The following is a 12,147-nucleotide window of genomic DNA, read 5'->3' on the forward strand; positions in this document are numbered from 1 at the left end:
TATTGGTGTGTCTTACGTGCCTAAAAATAATCTTGGAGAGGCCATAATGTTTTTTGATTATTCTTATAAGAAAGTTTTCTTTTGGTAAGATAAATTTGGAGTTTCAGTCAACTACAAAAATGGAACCTGCTGTCATGACAGAGCTCCATATTTACACCATGTTGTTTCTCATTGGATAGGGCTTTTATTTGCTCCTGGATCGTTGGTGTGGTCTGTTTTGGGTATGTCTACCCTTGTGCCTTTGGTTTGGATTTTTTTTGGATTTTTTTTTTGCTTCATGGTTGGAAGCATTGGTTTTGGCCTATGGTTTGAATGCATCAACATGGTTTTGTTTTCTATGGTTTGAAGACACATCACATGGCTATGCATCTCTATTGGCTTGCTTTTGGTTTTTCTTGTCTCGGCTTAGCATAGGAGGGCATCACTTTTATCTTTGGAAGCTTGGTCTTGTTGCTTCATGGTACTTTTGGTGTGAAGTTTGTTCAACATATGACCTCCTTCCATTGTTGACTATGACTCTTCCTTGCATTTGGTTTTTCTTGTCTCGGCTCGGCATTGGAAGGGCATCACTTTTATCTTTGGAACCTTGGTCTTGTATATGACCTCCTTCCATTGTAGACTATGGCTCTTCCTTGCACTTCTTTTTGGATATCATCATTGTTTTTTGGATATCCTTGTATTTCTTGTCTTGTGCTTCTATCTTGAGTGATTGAACACTCTTGATGGTTAAGCGTTGTGCCCTAATTGGCTTTGTTGATATTGGCTTCTACCGGATGGTGGTTAAGCGTTGCTTTGATGCTCCTTCCTTCAATTGGTTCAACCTTGAGTTGTGGTTGCTTCTTGTTGGATGAGCACTTGTTTGATATTTTTCTTAGCCGATGTATTTCCGGCATCTTTCCTTGTATTTTCTCATTTCAAGTTGGATGTGTTTTTGAACACCTTCCAACTTGAGGGGGACTATTAGAGATACATAGTTTAGTTACAAGGAGTACTAGTCCTATTAGTATATATGGGTGTAACCTCCCCATAAGTGGGTTAACTCTCTCATATTGCAACATTTCATCTTCCATCAATAGAAAGAATTCACAAGCTTTTCTTTCCTTCATCAATGGATGCCATGTTTCATAACACATATTCCTAAATCCATGATAAAATCACTTGGCCAGTTTTTTATTTCTCTTTTTTTTTGTTGGAATTTGTTATTTTTTCTCTTTTTGTTGAAGCAATGCAATTCTTGTAATATGCCCAACTCCAAAGTAAGGGGAAATAGTCACTTTAGTCCCTGAATGGGAAGCGATTCGTCAATTTAGTCCCTGAATGCAGAGAAACTTCAAAATAGTCCCTGAATGTAAACTCTGTTAGTCAATTTCGTCCCTGACGTTAAATAGGTCTGTTAACGATGACGTGGCGGCTGATGTGGCAATATGATAACTGCCACGTAAGATTGTGACTTGGCAAAACGTAAACACGTGGCAAAACGTAGTCACTTTAGTCCCTGAATCGGAAGATATTCGTCACTTTAGTCCCTGAATGCAGATAAATTGCAAAATAGTCCCTGAATGTAGACTTTGTTAGTCAATTTAGTCCCTGAATGCAAACTTCATTAGTCAATTTAGTCCCTGAATGTAGACTCTGTTAGTCACTTTAGTCCCTGAAATTGACCATGCAGTGACTGTTTTGCAATTACTCTTCATTCATGGACTAAAGTGACGATTCATCTCCCATTCAGGGACTAAAGTGACTAATTCCCCATTTGTTGCTTTGAATCTTCAGCTTTTCCAGCTTAGATTGTTGCATTGGACATAGAGGTCCACTTATGTTGGCCAACTTCAATCGGTTTGATGTCATAGTTCTCATTATGTATGACCTTATCTCCTCTAATAAAGTCACAATCGGTTTCGCTCGGTATTTCAAAATACTTGAGTTAAACCCCTCACAAGTATTGTTGCATACATTATCAATCTTAGGATCAATACTAAAAAATGGGGAATTAGTCACTTTAGTCCCTGAATCGGAAGAGAGTCGTCACTTTAGTCCCTGAATGCAGATAAATTGTAAAACAGTCCCTACATGGTCAATTTCAGGGACTAAAGTGACTAACGGAGTCTACATTCAGGGACTAAATTGACTAACGAAGTTTGCATTCAGGGATTAAATTGACTAACAAAGTCTACATTCAGTGACTATTTTGCAATTTATCTGCATTCAGGGACTAAAGTGACAAATCTCTTCCGATTCAGGAACTAAAGTGACTAATTCCCCAATCTTACGTGGCAGTTATCATATTGCCACATCAGCTGCCACGTCATCGTTAACAGACCTATTTAACGTCAGGGACGAAATTGACTAACAGAGTTTACATTCAGGGACTATTTTGAAGTTTTTCTGCATTCAGGGACTAAATTGACGAATCGCTTCCCATTCAGGGACTAAAGTGACTATTTCCCCCCAAAGTAATATCTTTTTCCATGTATTAGCCAAGTAAACATTCAGTTGCTGGCACTCTTCATTACGTAACATTGACACATACACAAATCTCATTCCGTGATTACACTTCCAAACCATAGATCTATTCATGGCAGCTGGCGAGGGGGTGTCAAATATTAAATAGAATAGCAAAGTTAGGTATGTTAGTAGTTATTTATGATTTCTATTAGTTCTATAAATAGGAGTGTTGTAACAACTCGATTACTTGATGAGAGAACATAATTTCACTACTTATATCCTTAATCGGGAATTTGATCACAAATAGAGGGTTGTTTCATCTCAAATGTGATTGTTACATTATGAGCTAAAAAACATCAAACTATTTATGTACTTTATTCTTAAATAATTTTCCATCTAATCTGAAATTTTACTTTATAAAATAAAATGAATATCTATCTAGCCAATGCCATTGGATTGGACTAACACCCTCTTCAAGGCAAAAAAGCTAGAAGCATTTCTTTCACATAAACCTTCTTACCAATGTTCATGGCACAATAGTTAACATCAAAATGCTAAGGAAGAAAAGTAATATATATTTACTTAAATTTGGATTCAAATATAACGAAACTTGATTCCATCTACAAAGTAAAACTTAGTTAGTCTAAGCAAAATAATATCTCCTTACTACCGTAATCAAAATACTAGTAAGTCCAAGACAAACCTAAAAACTTACATGCAATTTAATTTAGTCTCTAAAAGTAAAGTTGGCTAACCCACTTCCACCAACTCAATAACAGGTCAAATTTTATTTAAATACTACTACTAAAACTTAATTCAATCTACAACACAAAAAAATCTTCAAATTGATCAACAACCAAATGACCTATAGCTATATTCTTTCTAGCTTTCATCCTTCAAGATACTCCACCAACTTCTTGTAACCTTTACACAGTCCTTTCTTCAGATTTTACTAGTATCCGGTTGGAAATTCACATTTACCATACTCTGCACAAAATTAACACTCGTTAATGAAAAATTTTGAATTAACATTAAATCAACAAATGAATAAACAGTACTACAGTTAAAATATGAAAACAAACAGAAAAAAGTCACTGATAAATAGGATCCAATGTTAACACAAAACCCAATCTTTGACTAATTTAGAACTAGTACAGTCCAACAATTCCAATTACTCTTGTCCCTAGTAACAATAATAAAAGCAATTTCCAGCTATCAATGTACAAACTATAGGACCCTACATTATACAACATGCTCCAAAAATAGTACACTCTACCCAATAAAGTTACGCCATGTCAATATCATAAAAGAATCCCTCAAGTAAAATTAACCCTAAAATCACGTGCTTACCATATACTACAAGCTCATTTTAGCATCACAAATCTAAACTACGCCTTATTACAAGAATCTAACAAAAAACAATGAGAAAAGGTGATTATAGAATGCTTACTAGGCTCTTGAGTGACCACGTACGACGTACCACCAAAATAGCAACTTCCACCAGCACGTGCCTGTTTCTGATAATAACTATTGAACGCAAATGAAGCATGTGCAACCAATGTATTAGGATCAAAACACGTGGCATTGTTTTGAATCGGACGGCAATCAGCACCACCCTCACCACAAGCAAAATCCAATGCAGCTTGTAGCTTAGTTTTATCGGCATAAGGATTTGCAACACACCACGTGTTCCCGGTGGTACTCTTAGAAACACCACCACCACCACTGCCACTGCCACCGCCACCGGAAACCGGTGAAGCCGGTGCTGGGTCATCATGGTAATTTTTCAAAGCCTCCACGGTTAAAGGAACATTGTATACTTTCTTCTCATCGGGGTAAAAAAGCCCAAAGTTTCTTTCTGAAGTAGGCCCGGGCTTTTGATTTTCATTAAAAAGTGCGAATAAAAAAACGGTGAGTTCTGCTTTGGGCCTAAGTGGGGTCCCTTTTGATGTCAAGATCTTACGGACGAGATTTGCGTTGTATGCAGCTGCATTCTCTACACTCGCACCCACTTCATTACCATCACCTTTCGAAGGCCAACCCGTTTCCGAAACGACGACGTTTATATCATCGTATTTTAAACGAGATAGTGCAGCGAAAACAGCGTCGATTTGTGCGTCGAAAAGGTTCAAGTATCTCAACCCGTTACCCGCATCCACCTGACCCGGGTTTTGACGAAAAAGAGCATAATCCAATGAGATAACATCAGCGTTTGACTCATAAGCAAAAAACGGGTAAACGTTAACCATTAGATAAGATCCGGTTTCACGAAGAAAATCAAGCATGGGTTTAAAAACGGGTTGAATTAACTCGGGTCGGAATGACCCGGATGAAGAAGGGTAAGAGTTACCAAGAGCGGAAAGAGCAATGGGTGAAGAAACCTTGATATCATTATGAAGATTATGTTTTTGTAATGATCTGTAAATGTTTTTCATGGCGGGTACTAGGTATTTCGTCGAGTTGTTTGGATCAACAAAAACTTCATTTCCAACAGCAATGGCTTCTATAATGGTGTTCGGTTGGAAAGCAACTATGTTTCTTTCGACCCATGAGAGTGCAAAAGATTGAGACTTTGCTGCTGCAAAGAGTTGTTGGTTGGGTAGATCGACAGTGAGTTTGATTTTGGAACCGGATAATGCACGTAGAACTGATGGGTCTGTGTCGTAGATTTTGACATGGGTTATACCTTGTGATTTTAGGAGTTGAACTGCTTTTGTTGCTGAGGGTAGGTTGTTTGCTATACGACCGTAGTTTATGCCTATGTTGCCAGCATTTGTGAGAGCAATGAAGGTGAGGAAGATGAAGGTGAAGAGAGTGAAGTTATGCATTGCTCTGTTTCTGTGAATAGAAACAGAGGATTTTAGGGTTTGGAAATGTAGATGGAAATGTTTGTGTTAAGAGGATGTGGGTTTGTTTTGTGGAGCAAGTGGGAGTGAAGTGTGTGTATTTTATCTGTGATTAATGGATTGAGGGGAACGAGGAGGTGTGGTCAGACCTGTAAGTGGGACCCACTTTGTAACAAAAAAACAGAAGGACGAGTAATAATAGGACCACACCTCGTGTTGTAAAAGACTCGGTTTGAGAGCAACTTGATTGTTGAGAATTGGAGTATATTTTATGTGATGTGTCTCAATGATTTTGTCAAAAAAAAAATGTGTGAATGTGTGATACATTTTGTGTGAATTTTTCTTTTTTTTTGGTTTGGGGTTCGAATCCAAACCATACATGTATTATGAGTTAAACTCACGAGTACTTGAAACACGTTGATGTATATGTAACAAATTTAGTCTAAGATCAAAAATCTCAATAAATAAGTAGAGGTGTCAATATCATGAGGCCTTGAAGTTTTGGCCCCAGCCCACATAGTAAGAGGGTTTGAAAATTCACAAGATTAAAAGCCCATATTTATGCAAGCCCACAAATAAAAAAATCAAAAGGCCCCAAGCCCCAAAATTTCAATAAACATTTTTTTTTAGCGTAAAAAAAACTTTTTTTTACTGAAAGAAATTTTTTTACAGTAAAAAAAAAAAATTTACCGTAAAAATAAATTTTTACTGTAAAAATTTTTTTTTACAGTAAATTTTTTTTTACAGTAAATTTTTTTTTTTTACCAAAAAAAAAATTGAAATAATTAATATGGACCTTTTTTAGGCCCACAAATAAATAGATTTTATAGTGGGGCTTGGCCCCAAATAATTTTGGGAATTAGGGGGCTTTAATTTAGTGGGCTTGGTGGAGGCTTTTTTGAGTGGGCTTTGAAATTTGGGGCTCCATTGACACCTCTATAGATAAGTTTACGATCTAAATACTTATGCATATATAAGAAGAGCTCTCTACCACACAAGGGAAGCCTTCTTCTCCTCCTCCTCTTCTTAGTGGTGGTGGTGGATAGCGTTGAAGAGATATGGACAATAAAATATGTTTCATTTTTTGTTTATATGTTGAATTGTTGCATAATTTTAAGCTGAATTTTTCAAACATTTTAATAATAAACCTAAGGACTAATACTTGTGGTACATCCATAAAACACATATTAGATTATCCACTCTATAACCCACCTCTTTTTATAATTTGGAAATTTATTTATCATATATTTTCATTTTTTTTACAATATTATCATATATTTTCATATTGAGTTAAAGGTAGAGCTCATTCAATGTAAATATATTTCATACCAACAATTAAAATGAACTCTCTATTTTGTACACTTCATACAGTAAAATTTAAAATACACATGCATGAGTGAGGTAAAATGGCAAAAAAATAACACTAATCAAACATTAGTTTATCAATTGTCTTACAATGATGACATGTGACCTTAAAACTCTATATATAATAAAACCTATATTTTGTAAGTTGGTATATTAATATAAAAAATGGAATAAAGGGAGATGAGGTGAATATTTACCAAATAGAGTGCAAACAGGATTCTTCATTTTTTGTATTGGATCGAACATTTATTTATAAACTGGTCTGCTCCATCCCAATATACAAAGTTAGCCCATTAGTGAAACATAAAAAAAGTATTCAATTGACATAATGCGAAATCAAATTCGAATTAAAACCCTAAGTTTTCAGAGAGAAAAACACAATACGAAGAACGATGTCTTGTGCAGCTCCCACTCCAACTCTTGCTTCCAAGGTTGAGGAAGACAAGAAACCAGAGTTATTCTCACACATCGAATTGAAGGTCAAAGGACAGGTTCGTTTTTCTCTTTTTTCGTGTATATCAATTTTATGTGTTGAATTTTTCGATTTATGTATTTTTGTTCTTTTTTGTTTTCATTATTGTTTTCATTCCTCTGATCAATGTGATCCTTGAAATTTATGTATATTAAATTTTTTTGTTAAATAAAAGAGTATTATGTTTGAGTGTGAGAATATATGTCCAGGGTTTATCATTTTTTTTTATAGTTTTAGTTTTTTTGTAAGTTATAGAATTCAATGTACAATCTTTGTAAGTTATAGAATTCAATGTACAATCACTTATTAGGTCAAACCCCAAGAAAAACCTGAAATTGGATAGTTATTACAAGCTCACAGTTCTTTGATGTATTGGTTCATTTGCATGTGCCAATTTTTTCTGCAATTTTTGGTATGGAGTGGAGTTTACCTTTTTCAATTGGATTCTTTTAGGCTACAATTAGGATGATAAAAGTATTCTTAGGATAAGGATTAAAATTTGTTTTCCAATGCAAGGGTGCAATGGAAGAGTGGCAAACAAATATTTGGGAAACAGCATAAGCAGTTGGATAGACAATTCATTAATCAATTAGATTTTCTTTAGATTGTCTAAACTATTCTTAAGGTAACAACATGGTCGTCATAAACAATTTGGAAGCCCTGCTTTGTATATTAAAGTTTATATTCTCTGTGTCTGTGTGACAATTAGGGTTCGTTTGATCTACAAAAAAAAGGACATGACATGACAACATTAGTTGTACAGTGTTTGATTTGTACAACTGTTTTAGGGACATAACAAACTCGAGGCAGTGGACAGGAGAAAAATTGAAATTCTTGTCACTCACTAAACCACAACACAACTTTTTGACCCACGCACAAGTTGTCTAAAATACCAAAATAGCCTTTTGTCCACCAAAAATCGTATTAGACCAAAAATTATTGAATACCAAAAAGAGTCTGTCTAGTGTTGTTTGACCTTATGTTATGATATTCTGCCTTGTGTTGTTTTGTCTAGTAATTATTGTTTAACAGATCAAATGCACCCTTAGTGATTCAAGTTATTTCTACCAATAAATAGCTTATTTATTTCATCTACCTCGCCCTAGTTTTGTGCCCTTCACCACCCCAACCTGCTGCCCTCTAAAAATCATGTTTATTTAATATTATTGTTATGATACTTGACATATTTTGCATTTTTAACATTTTTTTAAGTAACAATGGTTGACAATATGTATACTTAAAGTCTCAAAATAACATTTCAACATTATAATATCCCGTCTCTAATAGACAACTCTATGTCATTTTCTTGATATGATGATTTTAAATGTAATATGATAGTCATATAATTTATTTCATGTTGTATTATGTTACATCAAAGTGAGTCCAAGGTATAAGAGTGATTTTTATATGATTATAGGATAGAAATGAAGTCTTTTTTAGACTAAAGAGAAGCGCACAATTGAAGAAGTTGATGATGACATATTGTGGAGAAACACTTGTGTGGACCTGGACCAAGAATTTTGGTTTGGTCACACACACAAGATTTTCTCCTTCTCTCTCTTCTCTCTTCTCTCTTTGTGTGTGACCAAACCAAAATTCTTGGTCTTGGTCCACACAAGATTTTCTCCATATTGTGATCGACAATCTCTAGACATTAAGTCAGTTGTTTTCTTATTTGATGGCCGCAGAATTCGAGCTGAAGAAACTCCTTATGAGGTATTTCTCTTTACTTGACTATTTTTTACACTAGAAATATACGCAACAAAGAAAGTTATAGCACTTAATATTTTATGCATAACTTTTCAGCTAAAAATGGAGCATGCTGATGAGATTGATGTCATGTTGCACCAAACTGGTGGAGCTCCATTAGTTTAAGGATATTCTGTTAGTTCTTGTGAAAACTTTAATACATCATTGGGGAGTATTTATTTGGGTGTATGTATCCTATTGATCTAAAATATGAGAATTGTGATAAACATCTTTATTGTAGACTTTGCTTGAAAAATTTGACATGTTCTTAGAGAGTTTTGTGAGTGACATCCTCTGTTAAATGTAAAATATTATATTATTATTTTGACCTTTGTGAATTTATAGCTTTGTTTCGAGATAGCTTTGTCTTTTTGAACTTATAATTATTGTAGCAAATTTTTAAGTATCGTTATTAGAAAGTCGATAAAATAAAATTTTGAGAACTCATGACTATTTTTGAAATATCAACATCAATGTAGTGTTACATTAAATAGTTTTTATTTTAAACGTAAAACATCGTTAAATATTTGGACCACACTTGTTGCAGATTTTATGTGTTTGTATCTGCGTATGCAAATTTTTATGTACTGATATGAGAATGCCGGTATAATAAAATTTTAAAAACTCATGACTATTTTCAAAATATCAATATTAGTGCAGTGATTCTATTAAATACTTTTTTATTTTTTAGGCATAACATCGTTAACTATTTGTATCGCACCACCCTCATTGAAGATTTTATGTGCTTATATGTGCAAAAGCAAATTATTATGTACCGATATAAAAAAGTTGATATTATTATTTTATTTGGATATGATAAAATTTTGGATTATGTATGATTATTTACCAAACAACAAGAGAATAAGAGCATTTGGATGGATAACTAGTACCAATAAAAAGAATAAAACAAAAACACATGGTTTTATGAATTACTCCAATGGGAGCACTGTAATTGACCGAAGGGAAAAGTGTAATAAGCACAAAAGAAGAGGCCAACGTGCAACAAAATGTGGGTCAATGGGAAATAATAAAGGCTTGACCCAGGAGATAGAAGGAACCGGAAATTTAGTTTTTATTTTAAATCAATTGTTCTTAACACCTTTTATATATTGTTACTGTATTTTGTAATTTTTTTTTAAGGTATGAATTGATCTCATATCAATTGATTACTAATCCTAATTGTTAAATTTGATTTAATATATTGTTCAGCCTAATATATCACTTCAAGATATTTACCAAGTAGAAATTAAAGTGATCTTTGAGGAGACGAACTATTTTTAGTTACTTGTTAAAAGTTCATCAATAGTACTTATAGATTTGATGCACAAAATTTTATTTAACAATTATGGTTCGCAAGTTTGAAATCTTAAATCTGTACCAAAAACAAAACAAAAAATTGAGTTTGATTGGATTTGTGTTATGTGAAAATGGAAATAACCAAAATCAAAATAACAAAACCATAGTTGTGTTGATCTCTTTTTCATGATCGAGATGCATATTAGAGAGTTGCTCCAATGTTCCCCAGCCACACCATTTGGTACTGATCTTTCCTATGGCTGCTTTGACGAGCTTCTTGGCCTCATATCAGCCACCAATGACCATCCCATGCTTTGTCCTCTCTTTTTCTACTCCCAACATTCACATTTCCTCATTCACTTGTTGCCCTTTAATTATGTCCCCTGCTTGTTTTCCTTTTTCTTATTTCAATTCTTCAACAATTGTTCTTAGTTTAGGGAGAAAGGTAATGAGTTTTACCTTTGGATTACTTGGTTTGATCCTTGAACGAGTTGAATTTAATTTCACTTCTTTTGTACGATTGATGTGTTGAATGAGAGATTTAAATTGATAAAGTTTAGTTTAAGTTTTTGATCTAAGTAGATTATGAACATTTCCAAATTTTCAAGTTAGACGATTTTTTAATGGTGGTGGTCAGAAACCCATAATCCTAAGATAGTTTTATAATATTTTTAAAACCCTTTTTTTTTTCTTTTCCAAAATTAAACCCTCTCGATAATTTTTATTGCGCAATAAAAGCGTGCACTTGAGGGCTTATCAATTTTTTTGACGTCATTGTTAGGGACTAGTTGTTGATATTGATTTATTTATTTTTCCAATTAGACCATTTTTCTTTCTGCTTTTCAATGTTCTATTTTTTTATTTGTTTTCTTATTTGGATGTGAATAACTCGAAGTCTTTTGTAAATTGTTTAACAAATTACCGGAATAGAGAGATTCTTTCATCTACAAACAAGAAAATAATCAAAAGAGTTGAACATGTCTGAAAATTGTGCTTTGAAAGATTATGCTTCTCCCAATGCCAAATAACTATATTCTAGTACTGTATTGTGTGTTCAACGACAGAAGCCAACAATTTTAAAATAGACCTTGATTTGTTGTCTTTGATATTAGATCAATGTCAATTCTCCAATTTGCAAACAGATGATCCGAATCACCATCTATCCATTTTTCTTGAATGTTGTGATCTCGTGAAAATAGATGAAGTTTCTAATAATGTCATTAGACTTAGAATTTTTCCTTTCTCACTAAGGTATGATGGTAGGTTTTGACTATATTCTATGAATGTTCGTTCTTTGAAAACTTGGGAGAAATTAAAACGAGTCTTCCTCGCTAAATATTTCCCTCCTTCAAGAGTGGCTCGATGAACAAATGAAATAATGATTTTTTTTTTCACAAAAGACTGAGAGTTGTCATTCATCTCGGAAGCATTTCAATAAAATGATTAGGTTTTGCCATCCCCATGAGTTTGAAAAATGATTAATCATTCATACCTTCTACAATGGGTTGTTTTACACGAATAAGGTGACGATAGATGCATCCACTGGTGGCTCCTTAATGAACAAAAGCATATAAGATGTCTTATCCCTTTTTGAAGATTTGGGGCAAAACCGTTACCAATGGTCATGTAAAATCTCTCCTGAAAATGGGGACAAGTATGATTTTAATTCATTGCATAGTTTTTTCTTCTTCTAAGATTTAAGCTTTATCTCAAAAAAATTATAAGATGGATGAAAATAATGTTATTACTAATCTTAGATTAAGAAATGTAGTAGTATTTTTAGTTAATTGACTTTCCTTCACCCACAAAGTTCTAATCATGAAAGTTTACGTGAACGGGTCATAAAAAAGGTTGATGAAATTGCATTTAGGATGGAAATATTAGAATAAGAAGCCCCTTTCCGCCCTGGTTCCCAAAAGCACCTAGATGTTGTCTATCTAAGAAGTGAAAAATAAATAGAGGAACCAATGAATA

The 12,147-nt window shown here is 33.8% G+C and overlaps 2 protein-coding genes across 2 annotated transcripts; one reads left to right on the plus strand and one right to left on the minus strand.

Annotated features, from left to right (window-relative positions):
* Positions 1-3,000: 3,000 nt before the first annotated feature.
* LOC146924376 (glucan endo-1,3-beta-glucosidase 12-like) lies at positions 3,001-5,379 on the minus strand. Its single transcript, XM_085709411.1, has 2 exons — positions 3,896-5,379; positions 3,001-3,432 (listed from the first exon to the last, which is right to left on the minus strand). Exons 1-2 carry the CDS (start codon positions 5,271-5,273, stop codon positions 3,398-3,400), a joined length of 1,413 nt encoding a protein of 470 aa, XP_085565537.1. The 5' UTR covers positions 5,274-5,379; the 3' UTR covers positions 3,001-3,397.
* Positions 5,380-7,048: 1,669 nt separating this feature from the next.
* Positions 7,049-9,058, plus strand: LOC146924377 (small ubiquitin-related modifier 2-like). Its single transcript, XM_085709413.1, has 4 exons — positions 7,049-7,147; positions 8,546-8,602; positions 8,752-8,844; positions 8,935-9,058. Exons 1-4 carry the CDS (start codon positions 7,049-7,051, stop codon positions 9,001-9,003), a joined length of 318 nt encoding a protein of 105 aa, XP_085565539.1. The 3' UTR covers positions 9,004-9,058.
* The last annotated feature ends 3,089 nt before the right edge of the window (positions 9,059-12,147 follow it).

Source organism: Medicago sativa, chromosome 5, assembly GCF_051527215.1.
Source record: "Medicago sativa cultivar Bolivia chromosome 5, Bolivia_mono, whole genome shotgun sequence".
Taxonomy (NCBI): Eukaryota; Viridiplantae; Streptophyta; class Magnoliopsida; order Fabales; family Fabaceae; genus Medicago; species Medicago sativa.

Bases quoted from the DNA above. Each gene is read 5' to 3' on its own strand.
- LOC146924377 (XM_085709413.1), top strand. From the start codon at position 7,049: ATGTCTTGTGCAGCTCCCACTCCAACTCTTGCTTCCAAGGTTGAGGAA. The intron at 8,603-8,751 runs ATGACATATTGT...CACACAAGATTT, and splicing joins CACAATTGAAGAAGTTGATG to TCTCCATATTGTGATCGACA. The intron at 8,845-8,934 runs GTATTTCTCTTT...ATAACTTTTCAG, and splicing joins CTGAAGAAACTCCTTATGAG to CTAAAAATGGAGCATGCTGA.
- LOC146924376 (XM_085709411.1), bottom strand. From the start codon at position 5,273: ATGCATAACTTCACTCTCTTCACCTTCATCTTCCTCACCTTCATTGCT. The intron at 3,433-3,895 runs GTAAGCATTCTA...AATTTTGTGCAG, and splicing joins CGTGGTCACTCAAGAGCCTA to AGTATGGTAAATGTGAATTT.